Source organism: Giraffa tippelskirchi, chromosome 7 (assembly GCF_054371585.1).
Source record: "Giraffa tippelskirchi isolate mGirTip1 chromosome 7, T2T-mGirTip1v1.2.pri, whole genome shotgun sequence".
Lineage (NCBI taxonomy): Eukaryota > Metazoa > Chordata > Mammalia > Artiodactyla > Giraffidae > Giraffa > Giraffa tippelskirchi.
This window is the reverse complement of record NC_137281.1, coordinates 22,319,360-22,343,800: the sequence shown is the minus strand read 5'-3', so window position 1 is coordinate 22,343,800 and position 24,441 is coordinate 22,319,360. Positions and strand designations below refer to the sequence as shown.

Sequence of the window (24,441 nt, the reverse complement as noted above, 5' to 3'; positions counted from 1 at the left end):
CATTAAAATGGTATGGATATATTTAAAAGAATGATGTAACAGTTTTATTTTAAATTATCATTATTTATAATATACCAGAGAGCTGCCCTTTTAGCATAACCAGCAGAGCATCAGTGAAATATAATACACCATAAATTACATCCTTTGTAACTCTTTAAACTTCAGAAATGTTAAATATTAGCTAAAAATGAGTAAAATGTCTTCCCTTGTGGCTCAGCTGGTAAAGAATCTGCCTGCAAGGTAGGAGACCTGGGTTTGATCCCTGAGTTGGGAAGATCTCCTGGAGAAGGGAAAGGCTACCCACTCCAGTATTCTGGCCTGGAGAAGTTCATGGACTGTATAGTCTATGGGGTCACAAAGAGTCGGACACGACTGAGTGACTTTCACTTTCACTTTGGGGCTTCCCTGATAGCTCAGTTGGTAAAGAATCTGCCTGCAATGCAGGAGATCCCAGTTCGATTGCTGGGTTGGGAAGATCCACTGGAGAAGGGAAAGGCTACCCATTCCAGTATTCTGGCCTGGAGAATTCCATGGACTGTATAGTCCATGGGGTCACAAAGAGCCGGACACAACTGAGCAACTTGCACTTTCACCTTCAAAAATGAGTAGGGAGACTACTTAGGTCTTTTTTCCTTTTATTTATTTCTTATTGAATAAAATTCACAAAACATAAAATTAACCATTAACCATGTTAAAGTATGCAATTCAGTAGCATTTAGTATGTTTACAGTGTTGTACAACCATCACATCTATTTCCATCACATCATTTTCATCATTTCAAAAGGAAACTCTGGACCCATTAAGCAGTCATTCCTCCTGGCAACCACTAATCTGTTTTCTGTTTCTGTTGATTTAATACTCTTCATATAAGTGGAATCATACAACCCATAACCCTGACTAGCTTCTTTCACTTACTGTAATGTTTACAATGTTTATCTAAGTTGTAGCATGTATCAATATTTCATTCCCTTTTTATGGTTGAATAATATTCCACTGGCACCCCACTCCAGTACTCTTGCCTGTAAAATCCCATGGGCGGAAGAGCCTGGTAGGCTACAGTCCATGGGGTTGCTAAGAGTCCGACACGACCGAGCGACTTCACTTTCACTTTTCCCGTTCATGCACTGGAGAAGGAAATGGCAACCCACTCCCATATTCCTGCCTGGAGAATCCCAGGGATGGCGGAGCCTGGTGGGCTGCCGTCCATGGGGTCGCACAGAGTCGGACACGACTGAAGCAACTTAGCAGCAGCAGCAGCAGTATTCCACTGAGTGGATATATCACATTGTGCCTATTCATTCATCAGCTGATGGACATTTGGATTGTTTCTACCTTTTGGCTATTACGAACGGTGCTGCTGTTATGAACATAGTTGTACAAATATTTGTTTGAATACTTATTTTCAGTTCTTTTGGATCTATACCTAGGAGTGAAGTTGCTGAGAATTCTGTTCAAACTACAATTAGAAAACAAAATCTAGGGACTTTCCTGGTGGTTCAGTGGTTAAGACTCTGCTTCTGCTGCAGTGGGCATGAGTTCAATCCCTGGTCGGGGAACTAAGATCCCATATGCAGCATGGCAGAGCCAAAAAAAAGCAAAGAAAACAAAATTTTCTTTCTCTGCTACTTACTAGATTAGCCCTTATCTGTTTTGATGACATCCTTATAAAGCTAAGCTTCCAAGCCTCTATGATGAAATTTGAATGCCAGAGTTAGCTAGCCCCTTGCACATAGTGACCTTTCTCCATGCTGATTTGTTAGTTTGACATGACAAATGGAAGAGACCTCTGGCTGTGCCAAACTGTGCTTCTCATAGACTGAGTGGGAGTGCTAAGGAAGAGACATTTCTGTGTCAGGCTGAAGGAAAATCACTGCATTGGGGGCAAGACCCAGGCATCACAGTTTTAAAAAATCTTCCCAGGTGATTCCAGCATGCATCCCAGTTTAAGAACTGTGTTGATGGAATTTCCTTTGGGAAGTGTATCCTGGTGGAAAGTCCCGGGACTTTTGGAGTGGGTTTTTATAAACTGATTTAATATTGATTCAGTAAGGATGGATATATTCTGAGTCACATGAGCAATTCCATTCATCCTATGTAGTAAGCATCCGTTTCTTTCAGTTAAGGGGACTTTGGAAAGCAAAGAGGCTGTGAATATGGTGAGATGTCAGCAAAGCCAGTTGAGCCTATCACTTAACAGGGAATCTTTACAGTGAGCTAATGAAAGGGACCTGAGCAACCATTGGGGTGTGTACCTTATTGGTGCCAAGATAGTATTTACCACTGAGTGGAGGAGCCCTGTGGGCAAGGATTTGTGTTAGGGGATCTGTTTGTGTGTGTATGCGTGCTTAGTCGCTTCAGTCATGTCCAACTCTTTGCAACCCCATGGACCGTAGCCCGCCAGATTCCTCGTCCATGGGATTTCCCAGGCAAGAATACTGGAGTGGATTGCCATACCCACCTCCAGGGGATCTTCCCAACCCAGGGATAGAACCCTCATCTCCTGTTTCCCCTGCATTACAGATGGATTCTATATTGCTGAGCCATCGGGAAGTCCAGGGAACTCTATTTACATGTCACCAAATAAGAAGAAATCTAAGTTAATAATAATCATAATGAAAGAGACTGACTGAAGGAGTAGGTATGTTAATACTTTTGAAACATGTTTTAAACCTAACTGGTGTACATAAGCATTTACACATTTCAAGTGTGTTCCTACTGTGGCAGGAACTGTAGGTTGGCTCAAACCAAACCCTTTTCATTTTCTTTCTGTTATGGAAGACAAAAAGCTAAAATCTTGCCTTCCCAATTCCTCTGCTGTTGGAAGTAGCTATGTGACATAATTTTGGCTGTTAAGAATGCAAGACTATAACGGCAGGGATTTTTGTCTCTTTCGTTCTCTGCTGGTCAAAACTCATCAAACTGTACACCCTAAAAACGTGCAGTTTGGTGGGAGGATGACAGATGTTGTTTAAAGCTACCCATTTGCAACAAGTAGTAAATAAGTCCCAGAGATTTAATGCACAAATAGTGAATTTGAAAGTGTTAGTCGCTCAGTCGTGTGCAACTCTTTGCACATGGACTGTAGCCTGACAGGTTCCTCTGTCCACTAAATTTTGCAGTCAAGAATACTGGAGTGGGTAGTCATTCCCTTCACCAGGGAAATCTTCCCAACCCAGGAACCCACGTCTCCTGCATTGCAGCCAGATTCTTTACCGTCTGAGCCACCGGGGAAGCTATGGTTTTTCCAGTAGTCATATATAGATGTGAGAGTTGGACCATAAAGAATGCTGAGTGCTAAAGAATTGATGCTTTCGAATTGTGCTGGAGAAGACACTTGAGAGTCCCTTAGACAGCAAGGAGATCAAATCAGTCAATTCTAAAGGAAATCAACTGTGAATATTCACTGAAAGGACTAATGCTGAAGTTCTGATCCTTTTACCACCTGATGCAAAGAGCTGATTCATTGGAAAAGACCCTGATGCTGGGAAAGATTGAGGATAGGAGGAGAAGGGGGTGACAGAGGATGAGATGGTTGGATGGCATCATTGACACAATGGACATGAGTTTGAGCAAACTCCAGAAGATAGTGAAGGACAGGGAAGCCTGGCGTGCTGCAGTCCACGGGGTCACAGAGTCAGACACTATTTAGCAACTAAACAAATGAATGAATAATGAATATAGGGCTTCCCAGGTGGCACTAGTGGTAAAGAACCCTTCTGCCAGTGCAGGAGATGTAAGAGACGTGAGTTCAATCCCTGGGTCAGAGAGATCCCCTGGAGGAGGGCATGGCAACGCACTCTAGTATTCTTGCCTAGAGAATCTCATGGACAGAGGAGCTTGGCAGGCTATAGTCCATAGTGTTGCAAAGAGTCCGACAGGACTGAAGCAACTTACCATGCATGCATAGTGAATATAAAAATATACTATAACCATAAAACTTTCAGAGACTAGAACTTAAAAATTCCAACCACTGAAAATAAAGAATAATTATGTAATGTGGAAGAGGTGCTAATTATCACTATAATAGCAATCATATGACAATATATAAATGTCTCAAATTAACATACACCTTAAGTTTACACAATGTTGTGTCAAGTATATTTCAGTTTTAAAAATTTAAATGTTCAGTCTACTGTATATCAATTTTATTTTAACAAAGTGAAGAAAGAACAGTTGTTAAGAACATTAAAAGGCAAATTATAAAATGTACAAAAACAGAAACAAATTTCTCAGCCCTACAGGAAGCTGAAGTGAGAATCCTGAAAGGAAAGGAGGCATCGAGACCCTGTTTCTCTGAATTTCAGGTCAGTTGCAAGGCTAGCTGAGATTTATCTAGCTAACACTAGATGTCACCATTGTGCTTTAAAAAAAATGTAGCTGCTGCTCATGTGTGCTATTCAATAATCAGGACCAAGGGAGGTCCTAAAATCCTAAAAGATGATGTTGTGAAAGTGCTGCGCTCAATATGCCAGCAAATTTGGAAAACTCAGCAGTGGCCACAGGACTGGAAAAGGTCAGTTTTCATTCCAGTCCCTAAGAAAGGCAATGCCAAAGAATGCTCAAACTACTGCACAATTGCACTCATATCACACGCTAGTAAAGTAATGCTCAAAATTCGCCAAGCCAGGCTTCAACAATGCATGAACCGTGAACTTCAGATGTTCAAGCTGGTTTTAGAAAAGGCAGTTAAACTAGAGATTAAATGGCCAACATCCGCTGGATCATTGAAAAAGCAGGAGTTCCAGAAAAACATCTATTTCTGCTTTATTGACTATGCCAAACCCTTTGACTGTGTGGATCACAACAAACTGTGGAAAATTCTTCAAGAGATGGGAATACCAGACCACCTGACCTGCCTCTTGAGAAACCTGTATGCAGGTCAGGAAGCAACAGTTAGAACTGGACATGGAACAACAGACTGGTTCCAAATAGGAAAAGGAGTACGTCAAGGCTGTATATTGTCACCCTGCTTATTTAACTTATATGCAGAGCTCATCATGAGAAATGCTGGGCTGGATGAAGCACAAGCTGGAATTAAGATTGCTGGGAGAAATATCAATAACCTCAGATATGCAGATGACACCACCCTTATGGCAGAAAGTGAAGAAGAACTAAAGAGCCTCTTGATGAAAGTGAAAGAGAAGAGTGAAAAAGTTGGCTTAAAGCTCAGCATTCAGAAAACAAAGATCATGGCATCCAGTCCCATCACTTCATGGCAAATAGATGGAGAAACAGTAGAAACAGTGTCAGACTTTATTTTTTTGGGCTCCAAAATCACTGCAGATGGTGACTGCAGCCATGAAATAAAAAGATGCTTACTCCTTGGGAGAAAAGTTATGACCAACCTAGCTGCTGCTGCTGCTAAGTTGCTTCAGTCGTGTCCGACTCTGTGTGACCCCATAGACCAACCTAGACAGCATATTAAAAAGCAGAGACATTACTTTGCCAACAAAGGTCCGTCTGGTCAAGGCTATTGGTTTTTCCAGTAGTCATAAATGGATGTGAGAGTTGGACTATAAAAAAGCTGAACGCCGAAGAATTGATGCTTTTGAACTGTGGCGTTGGAGAAGACTCTTGAGAGCCCCTTGGACTGCAAAGAGATCCAACTAGTCCATCCTAAAGGAAATCAGTCCTGAATATTCAGTGGAAGGACTGATACTGAAAGGTGAAGCTGCAATACTTAGGCCACCTGATGCAAAGAGCTGACTCATTTGAAAAGACCCTGATGCTGGGAAAGATTGAAGGCGACAGAAGGGGACGACAGAGAGTGAGATGGTTGGATGGCATCACCGACTCAATGGACATGAGTTTGAGTAAACTCTGGGAGTTGGTGATATACAGGGAAGCCTGGCGTGCTGCAGTCCATGAGGTCGCAAAGAGTCGGACACGACTGAGCGACTGAACTGAACTAAGGGAGGCCTTCTAGTGTTTGAAATTGTTCCATTTCTCCCCTCTCCTGATCCCAGGATGTGATTGCTGTGGCCTTATTAAAACTCCCTGAACCCTGACTGTCTCTTGTATATGATTCATTCTACATCCCTTGAGCCGGGTAATGCTTGAGGCTGTCCATGCTGGAAGGAAGAGACCAGGGAGGGCACTGGCCTCAGTGCTCCTGGTGGAGTGCCTCCCTGGCCGGTGGTTCCCACCTTGGAGTCTCTGCTTCGGCCCTGGGAGATGAACAGTCCCCTGGGTTCTGTTACCAATAGCTAAGGCTTTAACCACAGTTGTTGAAGTGTCCAGTAGTCTTAGAATGTCCAAACCCACCAGTTTGGTACAAGAATTCACATGTAACACAGAACTTATTGTCCCCAAAGTCTTTAATGATTCCTGGGCTTTGGCAAGAAATATCAGGAAGCACGTATTGCATATGAAATATAGGAAAATGGTTCATGAGACCTCACATTTAATTTGTTGCATTAGTGATTTAGAAATTTATGTTTAGGATAGTGTAGTTCATGAGTATACAGGGTCTTGCCTTCAGTGAAAAGAGTAAGGGCTCTCCAGGTATTAGAAACAGAACTGCTCTGGCTTGTGAGGAATGCCTTGGTAAAGGCTTATTCACAGGCTTATTTATCCTTGGATTTAAGGAAAGTAGCCCCAATCGTCTAGGCAGAGTACGTTTCATCTGTTTCCTGTATTGATGCATCTTAAGAAATTTTAACCCACTTTTTTTTTTTAAATTTGTTTGACTGTGCCCGGTCTTTGTTGTGGCATTCAGGATCTTTGTTGCAGTGTGTGGGATCTTTAGTTGCAGCATGCGGGATCTAGTTCCCTAACCAGGGATCAAACCCAGGCCTCCTGCATTGGGAGCACAGAGTCTTAACCACTGGACCGTCAGGGAAGTCCTCCAACTTATATTTGTGATAAATTTTGGTCTGATGTCCATCATCTTGAATGCCTTTAGTTTGTAATGATTACTTTTATCCTGTTTTGTGTCCCTTTTGGTTTTTCTTTTGCTCTTTTCATCATTTTTTTTAAAAAAGATATTTCTCCTGGTTTTATTCTACTAGTGAAACTGTTGAGGTTTTAAAAAAATTCTTTAAAATATTTCATGTGTGGGAAAATAAAGAGAATAACAATTGCAGATGGAATTGAAGTCCCCTGTGTACCTCTTTTGAATTGCTTTCCCTCTCTGTGGTTCCAGAGGTAGTTACCATATGAATTTGGTGTTATTCATGCCCATAGATGCTTTTAAACTTGTTATATATGGTTATTTCCATAAGCATCATAATACTATTTTACATGTTTTGAATCTACATAAGTAGTAAACTTGATGTTTTCTTCTGCAGCTTACTTTTTAAAAAATACTATTTTTAATTTCTGGCTGCTCTGGGTCTTCATTGCTTCTCGTGGGTTTTCTCTAGTTGCAACAAGCAGGGGCTGTTCTCTAGTTGCAGTGTACAGGCTTCTCATTGCGGTAGCTTCTCTTGTTGTGGAGCACAGGTTCTAAATGCGCAGACTCAGTAGTTGCAGCTTGAGGGCTCCAGAGCACAGGCTCTGTAGTAGTTGTGGCACACAGGCCTTAGTTGCCTTGCGGCATGTGGGGTCTTCCTGGACCAGGGACTGAACCGGTGTCCCCTGCACTGCAAAGTGGATTCTTAACCACTAGAGCACTACTTACTTTTTAAATTCAACTTTATAGAATTTCTGTTTAACCACATAGCTCAAGTTCATTCATTTTCACTGATGTTTAGTATTGTGGTTTTTTATTTTCCATCTCTGTCTAGCTGTGCTATAGTCTAGATCTGTATTCAGTTTCACTTTCTCATTGACTGTGCTCTGCTGTCCAATGCATCCACTGAGGATTTAACTTCAGTGTCTGTATTCATTTGTAAAATTCTATTTAGTTCATTTCATATCTGTTTATAAAACATCACTTTCCTCAAGGTTTTGATTTCTTCTTTTACATCTTTATTTATGTTCAGACTTATCTTGCATTCTCTTTTCTTATTAACCCTAGATCTTGGACCTTGCTTTTTGTCTCATCCATTTAACCTCAATCAAAATTGCTTGTTTTTTAAAGTTTGTGTGCTTATCTATAGTGGAGTTTACTTTTTCTGGGGATCCTCTGCTACTCTGAAGAGATAAGAAAGGAGGAGCCAGTATATATATAAACTTCTGTTGGGGGTGGGGGACAACAATAACAAAAAAACCCCATATCAAACATTAAAAGATTACTGCTAAATACAAAGGACAGGCACCTCAAGTTAATGATTTTAATGCTTTTCTTTATATGGAAAGATTCAAGAATTTGGGTTCACTGAAAATTTTCCTTGGATATCTATCTATGTAACCAGGGGTTGTACCGAAAGCACAGAATGCTTCCTGTTTTTCTCTACCCTAAATTGCCCTTGGACACATTATGGGTAGGAGTCTGCAGTGGCTAGTGTCTTGATCCTTGTAGAACTGAAATGGCAGGCAACATTATTTCTTTACAGTTGCTAGGGCACCAGAGTTAGCCATGTGGTGATGCCAAAACCATAGGAGACCTTGCAAGGAGATAGGAGGATCATTACCTCATGGGGTAGGCTCCAAGGAGACCAGGTGCATGCGGAAGAAAATACAGCTCTAGGAGGCAGTGGACCCAGTTCGTAGATTCCCCATTAAGGATTAGTGGCAGTGTGGCACTGGCATTTTTGTTGCTACAACTATTAGAAAATAATGCCTTCATAGTAAGTGCCTGAGCCAGAGAGCTGGACCCCCGAGGTGCCTTTCATCTCTGAGGCACTGGAGTAGCTCCATCTTCCTGGAACTTGAGCATCTAGCAGATTATTCATGATATGTGACCTAGGTGCCACTGCTGGAGGCCCTCTCCAACTGATTTACTGTCTTTGGATCAGGCTTGGTTATGTTCACTTGTATATAACTGAAAATCCAAAATAATAGAGCTTAAAATAAGACTGGAGTTGATTTTTTTCCTTTTTAAAAAAGAGATAAGCTGCACACCGTCAGTGGGAATCCTGGTTCCTTCAGGTTCACCACACTGCCATCCATCAGATGTGGCCATAGCCTCATGGTCTAAAGCAACAACTGAAGCTCTAGCCATTCCAGGATGTGGGATGGAGGGAAGGAAGAAGATCATGTCATCTTCCTTTTGAGGGAATATTCTATGAGTACTGAAAACACTTACGCTTCATTGTGTGTGTAGACCTTGGTCCTGGGAGACCCACAGACTTACAAGGATGGCAAGAAATGTCCTTGGCTGAGAGGCAAGGTGCCAATCCCTAATTCAGTTTCCTGTTACTAAACAAGATGGATGAATGGATGTTCATGTTGGCAACCAGCAGCCTCTGACACTACCAGTATATCTTAACTTCATATGTCTAAAGTAGTTTGCATGTGCTGCCATGACAAAACACCACAGACTGTGAGGTTTACATAACAGAAATTTATCTTCTCACAGTTCTGCAGGCTGGAAGTTCAAAATCAAGGTGTTATCGGGGTTTGATTTCTCCTAAGGCTTCTCTCCTTGGCTTGCAGAAGGGCAGGAGGGGCAGTCATAGAAAACAACCCAGACCACAAAGAGATTATCAGTCCCACTGGATATTATGGCACAGTAGGCAGCAAGTAGATACAAGCATGTACAGGGAGGCCATGTGAGATGCCTCTGAATGCACATGTCCATCTGCCGGGAGTGCTTGAGTGTAGCTTGAGCATCCCTGTGTTGAGGTATCTATTATAGGGTTCAGATATCACATGTGGGGACAGACAAGATAAAGCACATTTGTAGAAATCATATTGCCCATACTTTCTTTTTTTAAAAAAGTTATTTATTTTGTCTTGGCTGTGCTGGGACTTTTGTTGCATGTGGGCTTTCTTTAGTTGCGGCGAGAGGGGCCTACTCTTTGTGTGTGAGCTTCTTATTACAGTGGCTTCTCGTGGCAGAGCATAGACTCTAGGGTGCTCGGGCTTCAGTAGCTGTGGCGCACAGGCTTAGTTGCCCCTCCACATGTGGAATCTTCCCGGACCAGGGACTGAACCCCTATCCCCTGCATTGGCAAGTGGATTCTTATCCTCTGTACCACCAGGGAAGTTCTCTCCATACTTTCTCATTAAAGATGTAGATTTGTCACAATCAGATTTTTCTCCCAACTAGAATTTATTTTTTAATTTTTTATTGACATGTAACTGCTTTACAGAATTTTGTTATTTTCTGTCAAACTTCAACATGAATCAGCCATAGGTATACATATATCCCCTCCCTTTTGAACCTCCCTCCCCGTATCCTGCCCCATCCCACCCCTCTAGGTTGATACAGAGCCCCTGTTTGAGTTTCCTGAGACATACAGCAAATTCCCGTTGGCTATCTGTTTTACATATGGTAATGTAAGTTTTCATGTTACTCTTTCCATACGTCTCACCCTCTCCTCCCCTCTCCCCATGTCCATAAGTCTATTCTCTATGTCTGTTTCTCCATTGCTGCCCTGTAAATAAATTCTTTGGTACCATTTTTCTAGATTCCGTATATATGCATTAGAATACGATATTTAGCTTTCTCTTTCTGACTCACTTCACTCTGTATAATAGGTTCTAAGTTCACCCACCTCATCAGAACTGACTCAAATGTATTCCTTTTTATGGCTGGGTACTATACTATTGTCTATATGTACCACAACTTCTTTATCCATTCATCTGTTGATGGACATCTAGGTTGCTTCCATGTTCTAGCCACTGTAAATAGTGCTGCAATGAACAATGGGATACACATATTTTTTCAATTTTGGTTTCCTCAGGGTATATGCCTAGGAGTGGGATTGCTGGGTCATACGGTAGTTTTAGTCCTAGTTTTTTAAGGAATCTCCATACCGTCTTCCATAGTGGCTGTATCAATTTACATTCCCACCAACAGTGCAAGAGTGTTCCCTTTTCTCCACACCCTCTCCAGCATTTATTGTTTGATGGCCATTCTGACCGGTGTGAGGTGATATCTCATTGTGGTTTTGGTTTGCATTTCTCTAATAATGAGTGATGTTGAGCATTTTTTCATGTGTTTGTTAGCCATCTGTTTGTCTTCTTTGGAGAAATGTCTGTTTAGGTCTTTTTCCCACTTTTTGATTGGGTTGTTTGTTTTTCTGGCATTGAGTTGTATGAGCTGCTTGTATATTTTGGAAATTAATCCTTTGTCAGTTGCTTCATTTGCTATTATTTTCTCCCATTCTGAGGGTTGTCTTTTCACCTTGCTTATAGTTTCCTTTGCTGTGCAAAAGCTTTTAAGTTTAATCAGGTCCCACTTGTTTACTTTCATTTTTATTTTGGTTACTCTAGGAGGTGGATCATAGAAGATCTTGCTTTGATTTATGTCATCGAGTGTTCTGCCTATTAGTGTTCCTCTAAGAGTTTTATAGTTTCTGGTCTTACATTTAGGTCTTTAATCCATTTGGAGGTTATCTTTGTTTATGGTGTTAGGAGGTGTTATAATTTCATTTTTTTACATGTAGCTGCCCAGTTTTCCCAGCACCATTTATTGAAGAGGCTGTCTTTGCCCCATTGTATATTCTTTCCTCCTCTGTCAAAAATAAGGTACCCATAGGTGCATGGGTTTGTTTCTGGGCTTTCTATCTTGTTCCATTGGTCTATATTTCTGTTTTTGTGCCAGTACTGTACTATCTTGATGACTGTAGCTTTGTAGTATAATCTGAGGTCAGGAAGGTTGATTCCTCCAGCTCCATTCTTCTTTTTCAAGACTGCTTTGGCTATTTGGGGTCTTTTGTGTTTCCATATGAATTATGAAATTTTTTGTTCTAGTTCTGTGAAAAAATGCCTTTGGGAATTTGATAGGGATCACATTGAATCTGTAGATTGCATTTGGTAGTATAGTCATTTTCACAATATTGATTCTTCCTAGGAACATGGAACATGTCTCCATCTGTTTATGTCATCTTTGATTTCTTTCATCAGTGTCATAATTTTCTGTGTACAGTTCTTTTGTCTCCTTAGGTAAGTTTATTCCTAGATATTTAATTCTTTTTGTTGCAGTAGTGAATGGGATTGATTCCTTAATTTCTCTTTCTGATTTTTTATTGTTAGATATAGAAATGCAAGTGATTTCTGTGTATTGATTTTGTATCCTGCAACTTTGCTAAATTCAATGATTAGCTCTAGTAATTTTCTGGTAGTATCTTTAGGGTTTTCTATGTACAACATCATGTTATCTGCAAACAGTGAGAGGTTTACTTCTTGTTTTCCAATCTGGATTCCTTTGATTTCTTTTTCTTCTCTGATTGCTATAGCTAGGACTTCCAGAACTATGTTGAATAATAGTGGTGATAGTGGACACCCTTGTTAGAATTTATTTTAGTGATGGTGTGAAGTAAGAATCTTACTTTCTTTTCCTATTGTGATATCCAAATGTTTGAGCATAATTTAATAAGAAACCCCTCCTTTCTCCACTGCTTTTTTTCAGCTCTATCAAATGATTGACATACAGTTGAACTGAATCAGCTTGTTGATTTCTACAAAGGGTCTTGCTGGAATTTTGATTGGATTGCTTTAAATATATAGAGCAATTTGGGTATAATTGACATCTTAGTATTGATTGTTTCAATCAGTGAACAGAGAGTATCTCTCTCAATTTATTAGGTATTCTTTCATGTCTTGTCATTATTTTATAATTTTCATCATGTGTATCTTACACATATTTTGTTAGATTTATACCTATTTCATGTTTTCTGTGCTGTTGTAAATGTTACTATTTTAAAAATTTTATTGAAGTTGTACTACAGGAAATTTTATTGCTGCATATTTCAGTTTCCAACAGTTGATCTTTTTGCACCTTTAACTCTGTGATCTTGCTAAACTTACTTGTTAGTTCTAGCAGTTTTGTAGCTTTCTTTGCATTTTTTTTTAATGTAGATAATAACATCCTCTGCAAATCTTAACGATTTTATTTCTAATCTCTATGCCTTTTATTTCCTTTTCTGGCCTTTCTGCACTTGCTAGGACTCCAGTGTGATGTTGAATATTAGTGGGAAGAGCGGACATACCTGCCTTGTTGCCTACCTTAGAGGGAAGGCATTCTGTCTCTGACCATTATGTTTTCAGCAGCAAGGACATAATCACGTCAAATCATATCAATACACACACTGCAACAAAACACTTAGTTTAACTGTACTTTTTGGTCAACTAAGGCAAAAATGATCGTGCATGAAATCGAAGTTCCCCTATAACTGCAATTGTAATGTGATATGAAAATGTGGGATTCCTATTGTTGACAAAATCACAAAGCACTGCTGATACTGTTGTGGTCCTCGACAACACAAATTGAAGGAAATACTAAATTTCAGCTAGAGATTAGCTTAACGATAAGCTTTTTCTATTTGATGTCGCTGGTTAAAATCGCGCCTGGGGAGGAAAGCCAGGGACCACAGAGACGTGCGCTCTGGCTTCCTAGAGAGGAAGCTCCGGAGACTTGGGTGTCACGGCCGACGTGGTGACGTACTTCCGGTCACACCACACATTGCACTTTTCCTGAGGTGAGTTACTGGGTCTTGTCGCCTCAGCGAGCCTGCTGGGAGCACACCTTACACTCTGGAGAATGCTGTCCGCTTAGTTACTCATGTTCAGGTGGAGGGAGTCGGGCGGCGCCACCTGGTCCGGGGAGCTAACGCGCCCGCCGGCCAGTTTCCCCCGCCCTCGGCGCCTTCGCCCCAGTCCTTAGCAGCCGCCTTGTGTAAGGCTGTGGATGAGGAGACGCCGTTTGACTTTACACAGCGACAGCCTCCCCTGCTCCCTGGGCTATCAACTACTAACTGAGCCGCTAAATGCTAGTTGCTGTTCTAGGTTCCCAAGATGCAGCTGCGAATGAGAGGGCCGTGGGCCTCTCTCCCAGGGACCTTTCAGTTTAATTAAAAGTCCTCTGTTAATCCAGTGCGATCATTTCACGCTGCCACCTCCTAACCCATTAGTTGCGATCTGTTGCTTTTAGATCTTGACGTGCACAAGCCCTTGCAGGACTTGATCTCTTGCAACTTCGTCGCCTTCGTCTTAAGCACATTCCCCTTGATTCTGTTAGTCTTCTTGGACTTTCACTTCGACAACATGTTTTTGCACCTGCTGTTACCTTTGGAAAGATTTTCCTTTCAACCTAAGTAATTCCTATTAAGCCTCCGCATCTAGGATAAAGTATCCCTGTCACTAGTCACAATTGTGGTCTTAAAGCTAATTCTGAGGATCTTTGATTCATATTAGTGTTTCTTTTAGTTTAAGCCCCATGAAGGACACCCTTCTTTCACACCCTTCTTTCTTGACTGTTTCTCCTGTGTCTCACACTTGGCTTGGAATGAAATAAGTTTGTGATAAATGTTGAATAAAGAAAACACAGTGTCTCAAACTGAGAGAGGTGGTATACAAGGAAGAGAATACAGTGCTAGTGGAGTGTGTAACCTGGGGCCCTGACCTGGTCTGTAGAGACAGGCTGTGGTGAGCTGGCAGTTACCTATATGAACAGAGGGCAGACTTCTGAAAAGTATTGCACACAGTCTATCAGTTACAAAGGTTGGAGAAGAGTGGTTCATGCAGAGGAAACAGCAGGTACAAAGGTCCTTTATTAGCATAGTAGAGATGCTGAAAGAAGACCAGTGTGGCTAAACCAAAAGAAAAGAGGGTGGCACAAAGATGAGGCTAGCAGGAAATGGCTGCACGCAGTGAATTTTGTTTGGGAAGATCCTGGCTTTTTGGTAGGATATGCCTGTGTAACAAGAATACAAAGTGTCTGTAGGGGATGATATAATTAAAGTAATGACCCAGACATTTTGGCCTGTTGAAGTGGTCTTTTCATGGTCTTTTGCTAATTGATTTCTGGTTATCACTGGGTCCTTGAAGAGGATGGTGAACAAGAAAAGATGTCTGCCCCAAGATCAAGGAAAGGAAACCTTACTCTAAGATGATTTTTCTGATTTGGGGGGGGGGGAGGCTACCTTTATCTGTTTTTTTTACCCTTAGAATCACTTTATTGGGTTCTAAAAAAAATCCTGTTGGGATTACTGTTGGAAGCAATTTTATATAGTTATTAAAATCTTGTCCTGTGGAAATCAGGCACATCTGGTGTGGGATCCAAGTTCATCCATCTACTGGCTGAATGACCTTCATAGAGAAAATTATTCTCTTAGACTGTTTTCTTATTTGGGACAAAGAAAAGGTTCAAAGAATTATTGAGGAGATTGAATGAGTGGATATGTATTTATCACCCAAAAACATATTTCTTTTTTGTTAACCATTTATGTTTCTCAGTAAAATTTTATTTTTAAAAATAAAGGTCTAGGTTCCTTGTAGGGTTTGCTTTGAGTTTTCTAATGTCTTGCTTGTTTGCTCTTTGTGTATTCGTGTTCCCCTGTTCTCATGTCTTAGGACAGACAGTGTTGTACGATGTTGGTGAGTACAGGCTCTGGTACACATGATCAAGTTACTTACCTTTCAAAATCTTAATTTCCTAAGAATTCAAACCTCATGGCATATTGTGGGGAAATATTCATATACCATTTACTCAGTGGCATTTAGTAAATGATTGTTGCTGTTATTGGCAGATTTGTTTTAAAAAAGAGCCTTTGTCTGGATCGGCTCACTCTTGTTTCTCTTTGCTTCTTCCCTCAGCCCCTGCCCTTCATTGAGAGCGAGCCCAATAATGGCTGTCATGTCCCTGAAAGTCTGGCACCAGGTGAGCTGTGATTCCTTCAGGTCAACCTTGGAGAGATCTGATGTGAAGAAAGAGGGGGATGAGAGAGATGATTCTGGCAAGAAGTCTTAGAGCCAAAGCAGTCGGAAGACCCCTGTTGATTCTCTTCAGTAGGACTGTATGCTGGGGGAAAGCTGATGATGCGGGAATGAGCAGCCAGAAGTCCAGCAAGCAGTGGCTACATAGAGTGTCCAGGGATGCAAAAGGATAGTCTCCTGTACTCTGAGGATCTCTGTTGAGCTAGTGGGTTCCCAGGTTTAGTGGTTCCTCCTGCAAAGGGTCCTGTGAGAATGAGGGACTGGCATTATAGGTGTCCCTTACACAGTAGGAATAATCAAGATCAGGGAGATCACAAGGTTCTTGGGAAGTAGGGGCAGAGTGATGGCAGGAAGAAGACAAGAAAAAGGGAGCTTGTACCATTCAGAAGTTGACTTCTGATTCAGGGAAAAGATACCTTCGTTGAGGTCAGTGCTGTTGGCTAATCAAGGCAGGGGGATATGACAGGAAAAATCTGCACTAGGACAAAACACCTGAAGTTAGGGATCCTGTAAAGCCTCTGTGACATTGTGGCCTTGAGCCAGCCACTTAACCTCTTTGCACCTTAACTTCATCTGTGAAGTGAGCATTAAGTACTTTAGCATTTATGAGATAAGGAAATTGATTTCTTGAGTTGATTTCACTTTTTGAGACTGATGAATTGCTGGGTGTTCCTTAACCATTTTCTTCTTCCTGGGACTAATTTATCTAGTAACTCAGCATCTATGAACCATATCCCAAGTCCCAGTCCTGGATTTCTGATATTTGGCTTGTCCCTCTGCCTGACATTGTCTACCCTGTTGCTTGCATCTTCTGATCTTACATAAGTTGTCAGTAACTGGTATCACCGTGTCACAGTCCTGACCACTCAGTTTCTAGGTTGCTGAGTAATTGTTGACTGTGTTCTCCCTTGATACCATTTTCAGAGTCTGACTCTCTCTGGCTATTATCTCTTCCATTTGTCCCATCTTATATATTGACCTCCTTCAGGGTTTGTTGTTCCTTTTCTTAGATTTTGTTTGCAGAGCTTCCCAGCCAGTTTCTCTGTACAGTCTTGTGCTTTCCTCTCATTGTCTGTTACCTGATAGAACTTGGTTTCCTGAGCTCGGATTTTATCCTGTAGTCCAAGGTTCTTGGACTTTAGTGTGCATAAGAATCACGTGGAGGGCTTATGAAAGCACAGATTGGTCTCAGATGGGGCCTGTGAATTTGCCTTTATGGCAAGTTCCTAGGTGATCCTGCTAGTGCAGTGGGGTACCACACCTCGAGAACCATTGTTATAGTTCATGGTGACTCATTCAAGGAAGTCATTCAGTCGACTGAGTCAGTTTGTCGTTATAAGTGCACGATTGCATGGGTGCCTGAGGATGGATTCAATGCAGGACAGGCCTAGAATTGGAGTTAAGTATCCCCAGCAGGTACTAGTGAACTGATTGTATGATCGTGAAGAGGAATCAGATTCCGGAAATATTTAGAAAATAAAATTGGCAAGATTTGATTACTGACTGCTTATTGGAAATGAGCAGTGAGTAGGGCAAGTTAGTCCAGGATGAATCTCAAATTTCTAACAGGAGACTGGGATGAAATTCGTACTATTTCTGTGTTGAGAAACAACACTTTCAATCACTGTACTGGATAGTTACATGCATTGAAGATAGAGCCAGTTTGGCAGGAGGCGGATAGGGTGCATGCATTTGGTGTTAGATGGTGACAGTGCTGATGAGATCTGCAGAGTCAGTTGAGGTATTGAAAGGTGGGAGGACATTCCCTGCATATTCAGGTAACCAAGTTTGATACCAAAGTCTGGGGAATGAATAAAAATTCTAAGCCAGATCCTGAGCTTTCTGGCAAGGTAGAGTGGAGCCATCAGGGACAGGAAAGGGTGGCTATTGAAAAAGCATGATACTTAGTTGACAGAAGCATTTACAGATTGTTTTGGAGGTGTATGAAGAAAAGCAGTTAAAAGAACTACCCAGCAACAATTTGATTCCAGAAGCACATCCTCCCAGGAAAACCCATCAGGAAGCAGAATACACTGTCCCATGCGACACTTGAGTTCTCTCTGCTGGACATTCTTGAGCACAGGCTGCACAACCCCTTCTTCAAGCAGGAGATGAAGGTCGGATGAGGCCAGTCATTAGGGCAAATCATGACTCTGTCCCTCTCATGTGAACTTGAGGTCTGGGGTAGAATGAGTATGCATGGGGAACAGATGGATTGATTGGGCACTTGGGGCAATGAAGGGGGAACCGGTCAGTCCTGCAGTGTCACTTCTGAGTGGGTGTCTGAAGAGATTAAAGCTAACTGTTTACTTGTAGGTGCAACAATGAAAGATAGAAAGTTTTATAAAATCAAAAGATATTTTGCTCTAGGGATTTTAATTCATGGGAGACTTTCCAGGGCTTTCAAACCATGATGTCACGTTTCATGACACTAAATTTTGTGTCCAAATGGGAGCTCTACTTTTAGTGAGAGAAGTTCCAGATTTTGTTGTAGCAATAGTCATTTAACACTCAGCTCACTGTCCCTGTCCCCTGTGCCCCACACTCTGAGCCAGAGAATTGGCTCTGGCACAGCAGGAACCTCTTGTTTTAGGAGGTGGTGACCTTTGAGGATGTGGCTGTTTACTTCACCCGGACAGAATGGGCTGGCCTTTCTCCTGCTCAGAGGGCCCTGTACAGAAGTGTGATGCTGGAGATCTATGGGAACTTGACGTCCCTGGGTAAGGCCACTTTTCTCCCAGTGCTCAGATCTGTGCTTTCCTGTTTCCTTCCGTTTTTCCTCCTTACCACCCAGGGGTGTGGTGTGGAAAGGGGGAATCATCTCTTATATCCTCTGTGGTCCTAGGACTGAGACCAAATGACCCACTTGAGAGGTTATTGGGTAGGGACAAGTCTTGGGTCAGTTTGGTCCCAATGTAGGGAATTGTCACCTGGTATGAGTATGCTCCATCCTCCCAGAGCCTCTGCAGGGTAAATAGTGTCTGTTGTTAGATAAGTTTTCACCTTACTTTTGTCTCCCTCTAGTCTAGGGAAGGGTATGACCCCTTCCCTTTGTTTGCATATGTCCCTCAGGATCACTAACTTACTCTTGGGTCTAGTTTTAGGAAGAGATAACAAATGCTCATTTTCCACTTGAGCAAAAATCTTGGCTTTCCCCAAGGGCTTTCTGAGCCCTTTTCTGTGGATCTGTTCTAGTCTCACTGAGACTCTTGAGCTTTTCATTCTTTTGACACAGCAGACACAGGACTGAAAGGTGCCATTTTCTACCCTTTTCAGGATACCCAGTTCCCAAACCTGCGTTAGTCTCACTTCTAGAGAGAGGGGATTTGCCTGCAGGCCTGGAGACACAGGATAATCCTCCTGCACAGGGGACCAAAGACATCTATAAAAGTAAGTGAGGCAGTGACTGTAGAGCTTTACAGAGCAGTATGTTTAAAATGAACCATGCTGGAAAGGATTTAAATAGATGATTTCTCAAAACAGGCAAGTATGAAACCATTTCCACCAACCATAACGCTTCTCCACATATTTCCAATTAATGCATCTCATAATTCTCAAATCCATTTCCATGGCAACTGTTCTCTACCTGTGAATATTTTACACTTTCATTTTATTAGCCTTGTCTGAAAAGCAGGCTGATGTTGGGAGTTTAGTAATCTCTAAAATCTCTGTTGTGAAAGTGAAAGTGTTAGTCACTCAGTTATGTCCAACTCTTTGCAACCCCATGCACTGTAGTCCACCAGGCTCCTCTGTCCATGGAATTCTCCAGGCAAGAGGACTGGAGTAGGTAGCCATTTCCTTCTCCAGGGGATCTTTCCAACCCAAGGACTGAACCCAGGTCTACTGTATTGCAGGCAAATTCGTTACCAACTGAGCCACCAGGGATAGTCACATATGGGGCATATGTTTTCAGATCCCCAATGGATGCCTGAAACTGCAGGTAGTATCGAGCCCTATGTAGTTATCCCTGGGTATCCACAGGGGCTGGACTCTAGGACCTTTGTAACTGTGGGGTCTGCTTTCTTGGGTACAGAGAATCAACTATATATCTATCATGTCTTTTTTTTAATATATGCATACCTGTGATAAATTAGACACAGTAAGAGAATATCCAGGTTGCCAGTGTCACTCCTCTTGCACGTTGGAGCCATTATGAGGTAAAATAAGGGTTACTTGAACACAAGTACTGAAATCCTGAAAAGGTCTATCTGATAACTGAATCAGCTACTTAGTAATAGTCAGGTAGCATATACAGAAGGATGATTTATATCTGGTTGGAGTGGGTTGGTGCTAGGTTTCATTATGCTATTCAGAACATTGCACAATTTAAAGCTTAAGGATTATTTATTTCTGGAATTTTACATTTAATATTTTTGGACTGTGCTTGACAAGGAAACTGAAACTGCAGAAAGAGGTACTGCAGATAAGGGGTAACCACTATAATTTTCAATGTTCTTTTGTTTTTGGTATAATTCTCAGGTGGCATTTTTGTTTTCTGTTTGTTATGTCAGATGCCAGGACCCACATGGACAGTGAGTTAACACCAACATGGGGAATTTCTGAAGAAAGAGATATGATGATGTCACATGGGCCACAGAAGAATGTTCTTAACAAAAGCAGCTTCCTAGAAACATGTGAACTGGAGCGACACCAGGAAATCCTTACAGTGAAAAATATTAGAGGAAAGGTTCTAAGAATCCACTATGATAGGAAACCCTTCAGATGTGAGGAGTGTGGGAAATGCTTCAGCTATTTTTCTTACTATGTTAGACATCAGCGAATCCACACTGGGGAGAAACCCTTTGAGTGTAATGAGTGTGGAAAAGCCTTTAATGGCAATTCTTCATTAATTCGACATCAGAGAATCCACACTGGTGAGAAACCCTTTCAGTGTGAAGAGTGTGGGAGAGCCTTTAATGATAATGCAAATCTGATCAGGCATCAGAGAATCCACAGTGGGGACAGACCCTATCTCTGTAGGGAGTGTGGAAATGGTTTCACCAGTAGTTCTGAGTTTGTTATACACCAGAGAATTCACACTGGAGAGAAACCTTATGAGTGTAATGAGTGTGGAAAAGCTTTTGTTGGTAATTCATCACTTCTGCGACATCAGAAAATCCACACTGGAGAGAAACCATATGAGTGTAATGAGTGTGGCAAAAGCTTTGGAAGGACTTCTCATCTTAGTCAGCATCAGCGTATTCACACAGGGGAAAAGCCTTACTCTTGTAAAATATGTGGGCAAGCCTTTAATTTCCATACAAAACTAACTCGGCACCAGCGAGTCCACAGTGAGGTGAAAGCTTTTGACTGTATATGTTGTGGAAAAGTGTTTAGTACTCAGGCTCAGTTGAAAAGACATCTAAGAATCCATATTCAGGAGACCTCCTGTGATGAGTGTGGAAAAGTCTTCACTAGCAAAAGAAATCTGCTTCAGCATCAAAGAGTCCATACTAGAAAGAAACCCTGTGAATATGTCAAGTATGAAAAAACCTTTAGGACATCTTCCCAGCTAGATTGTGTCCACCCTGGAGAGAAGCCTGTGCTGGATGTTGGTTGTTTTGGGCTCCCAGAATTTTTTACCCCCTTTTACTGGTAACAGTACACTCAATTTCCTTTGCCTTCCATCTTCCACTTGGGTAGAATGTGTGACACAGGCCCAGATTAGCTGCAGATTCCTTCCCTCAGGCTACAGCTGTTGGTTCATATGTCAGTAGATGATCCAAGATAGTCCAGTTAGAATCCCAGACCGAGTTAATAACTCTCCTAATGTTGAGCCTGCTCCTGGCCACAGCAAACAGCAGACTGTGGCCCTGCAATCCTTTCACCTTCCAGTTGCCAACTTTTGACATTCGTACTTGTTAAGAGTCAAAGATGTGAACAATGCGGCCTCCTAATGGATGGTTTCGCAGGCTTCTTGGTGTTTGGAGAACCATGTGCACCCATGTGGACTTTGGAAAGCCTGCCAGTTACGAATTCCATGGTAATGAATAATCCTTGAAACTCCCGATACTTCATTGAGCAAGGATTGCCTTACCACCCTTAGAATTTGGTGTCTGTTCTTTGTAGCACAGAGAGAAGAGGCTGGAAGAATGAGCGGTTTGGGGGAGTGGTTGATTAATGTGTCCGGGAGCAGGCTTGAATCCTGAGCTCCCACCTCCCAGGAACAAGACAGGTCTGTGGGCCTTGCAAGGGCAGGAGACCTGTTCTGTGCCAGTCTCTTGAGATGCAAGAACCTGATGTTCAAGGCTGGAGCCTGGAGTTTACCACCATCATCATCCTTGCTCTTCAGCAAATGGAAGAACTTGCTGTGGCTGGATAGCAAGAGCATTTGACAGGTAGCTATAGCCACCAACTCTAAGTGAATCCCTTTTTACCTTGTACTTCAGATTCTGTGCTGTGCAGTGGGATCTGCTGCTTTCACCGAGCCAGAATCTGTTCACATGTCCAGTACAGCACCTCAGCTTTCCTTAGGGAGCTACATCTCACATGCTTCCAGTCCAGACAGTATGAGAGGGCTGACCCCACATTCCACCCATCTGGAAGATGGGTACATGATGCATGTCTAGCCAGTTCCATTTTCTGTCTTCTGATTGCTATGATTGGTGCAAGGGTGAGAATGTTATCCAAGCCAGACCAAAGGCATTCCAAGTCATGAGTTTTCATGGAACCCTAGTGAAGGAGAAACCATTCCCAGTAGAATGGACTTTGAGCTTGTGTCATCCTGGAGGTGCTGGATGTAGTGAGGGACTGCCTGTGAGTGGAGTCACCATAAGGCACTAGCAGGACTGACTGACAGAGAGGGGCCAGGTTACATACTATGTGAGCCCTTGGATCTGACACCTCTGAACCCACTCTTCAACTTATCTCTTGTAAAGATTACTTTCTATCATCTATAATACAATGTTTGTTTCACTTGAGTGTGTCTAGTCCCTTGTAATCAAAAAAGTCCTGACATATCAGGATCATTGATTGTTGAGGCTCCCTCTGGCATGGTGTCCCTGATGGGTGGGGCATGCTTAGGGGAGGTGAAGACACAAGGTGTAGTCAGGTCTAAGGGGAGCTGCCAGACAACTCTTTCTGATTTCTCAACGTCCCAGAACACGGAGAGAACGAGCAGGGAGAAAGCGCCAGAGGATGGTCAGTTGGTCTGTTTGTATTTTCTATATTTTAGGGTTTATTTTGTTTGTGTCTTTCACCTGTTGAAGTCTTCCAGCACATCTGCCAGAAACTCATGACAGCCTATTTACTTATTGTCTTCTTATACTAAAGTAATTCATGAAAATCTATCAACTTGTTTTTACCTCTACCCTGAAACATCTGGTGATTCTTTAAGGACAAACGTTTCTAGACTTCCAACAGAGTCAGTCATGATTGTCGCCAGGCAACTTGTATCAGCCTCATTGCCTTTTGTTTTTAAAAGTCCCTGTCTCTTTCTCTCCCTCTAGAATCTTTTTGTTAAAACAGGAAGGTAGCTAGATATGGCCACTCCAGTACTCTTGCCTAGAAAATCCCATGGACAGAGAAGCCTGGTAGGCTGCAGTCCATGGGGTCGCTAAGAGTCAGACACAACCGAGCAACTTCACTTTCACTTTTCTCTTTCATGCACTGGAGAAGGAAATCGAAACCCACTCCAGTATTCTTGCCTGGAGAATTCCAGAGACGGGAGAGCCTGCTGGGCTGCTGTCTATGGGGTCGCACAGAGTCAGACATGACTGAAGCGACTTAGCAGCAGCAGCAGCAGCTAGATATGGCAACCCACTCCACTATTCTTGCTTGTGAAATTCCATGGACAGAGTAGCCTGGTGGGGCTATAGTCCATGGGGTTGCAAAGAGGCAAACGTGACTGAGCAGCTAAACAACAAAAAGCTAGATATGAGCAGAGAGAGGGAAGCATGGGTCAGATGGCAGGAAGCCATGCGTCTTGTGCAGAGGAGAGGGGGATCCTTGGAACCTCCATACTGGAAACCATACATTTGGAGATAAGTGTCCTGGAGGCAGAACAAAGAAATGTGGGAAAACACAGGAATATCTGGTGTTTGAATGTAACCTTTTGCTCATTATGCTTTCATTACAATAAAGCCTTGCAGATAAGTGTCCATCCTGTACCAATGCCATGACATTTCTAATCAATGCTAAATAAGGACAAAAATCCCTCTTCCCTCCAGGAAGATGGTGCTGTGATAAAAATCAGAGAACATGACCCCCAAACTCCTCTCTCCCCAGTGAATATTACGTTCCAGGTAACTGGCTTGCCAAAAAACCTCAGGGCAACTATTCACCTGAGCCTGTCTGCTCTCCCCACTGAGAGTGTACTTTAGCTTAAATAAATGCTTGCTTTACTTTCTTGATTTCTCTGTCTCATCTCTGAATTTTTCTGAGATAAAACAAGAACCTTTCACCAAAAACACTTTCAGGGTTAACTCAGTCTGTCTTCCGAATAGCAATTCTTAAGACTCCAAATAAATTATTTTCTTGTTTGTTGTCTCCGGTATTATGTTATTTTATATTTTAACACTTAGCAATATATATGTAGAGTCATCTTTGTCTCTGCTTGGGTTTGTGGTTCATTTCTTTCAATAGCTAAACTATTCCATTGCCTATGTAGGATGGGAAAAATGATTTTCTCTGTGCCTTTCTTCATTCTTGGCTGAGGCCCCCTCTGTAATGACCTCATAAAAAGGTAACTTCTGATGGATTTATAGATATGTGTTTGCCGTTTAAAAAATTAAT

The 24,441-nt window shown here is 42.0% G+C and overlaps 1 protein-coding gene across 21 annotated transcripts in view; it reads left to right on the top strand.

Moving 5' to 3' along the window:
- The window catches only part of ZNF19 (zinc finger protein 19), a 109,778-nt gene that overhangs the window by 69,132 nt on the left and 16,205 nt on the right, over window positions 1-24,441 (top strand). For 5 of the 21 annotated variants that reach the window (XR_014060221.1, XR_014060216.1, XR_014060217.1 and 2 more), the window contains 5 exons: window positions 15,589-15,652; window positions 18,302-18,428; window positions 18,985-19,098; window positions 20,220-21,691; window positions 21,778-22,046. Coding sequence is in view for 2 of the 21 variants with exons in the window: in XM_081512543.1 (XP_081368669.1) it covers window positions 15,589-15,652; window positions 18,302-18,428; window positions 18,985-19,098; window positions 20,220-21,307 (1,393 nt within the window). In the remaining 19 variants the exon portion in view is untranslated. Of the gene's footprint in view, window positions 1-13,431; window positions 13,473-15,588; window positions 15,653-18,301; window positions 18,429-18,984; window positions 19,099-20,219; window positions 22,996-24,441 lie in introns of those variants that run through there. The other 16 variants (XR_014060209.1, XR_014060208.1, XR_014060206.1 and 13 more) reach the window with 7 other exon arrangements.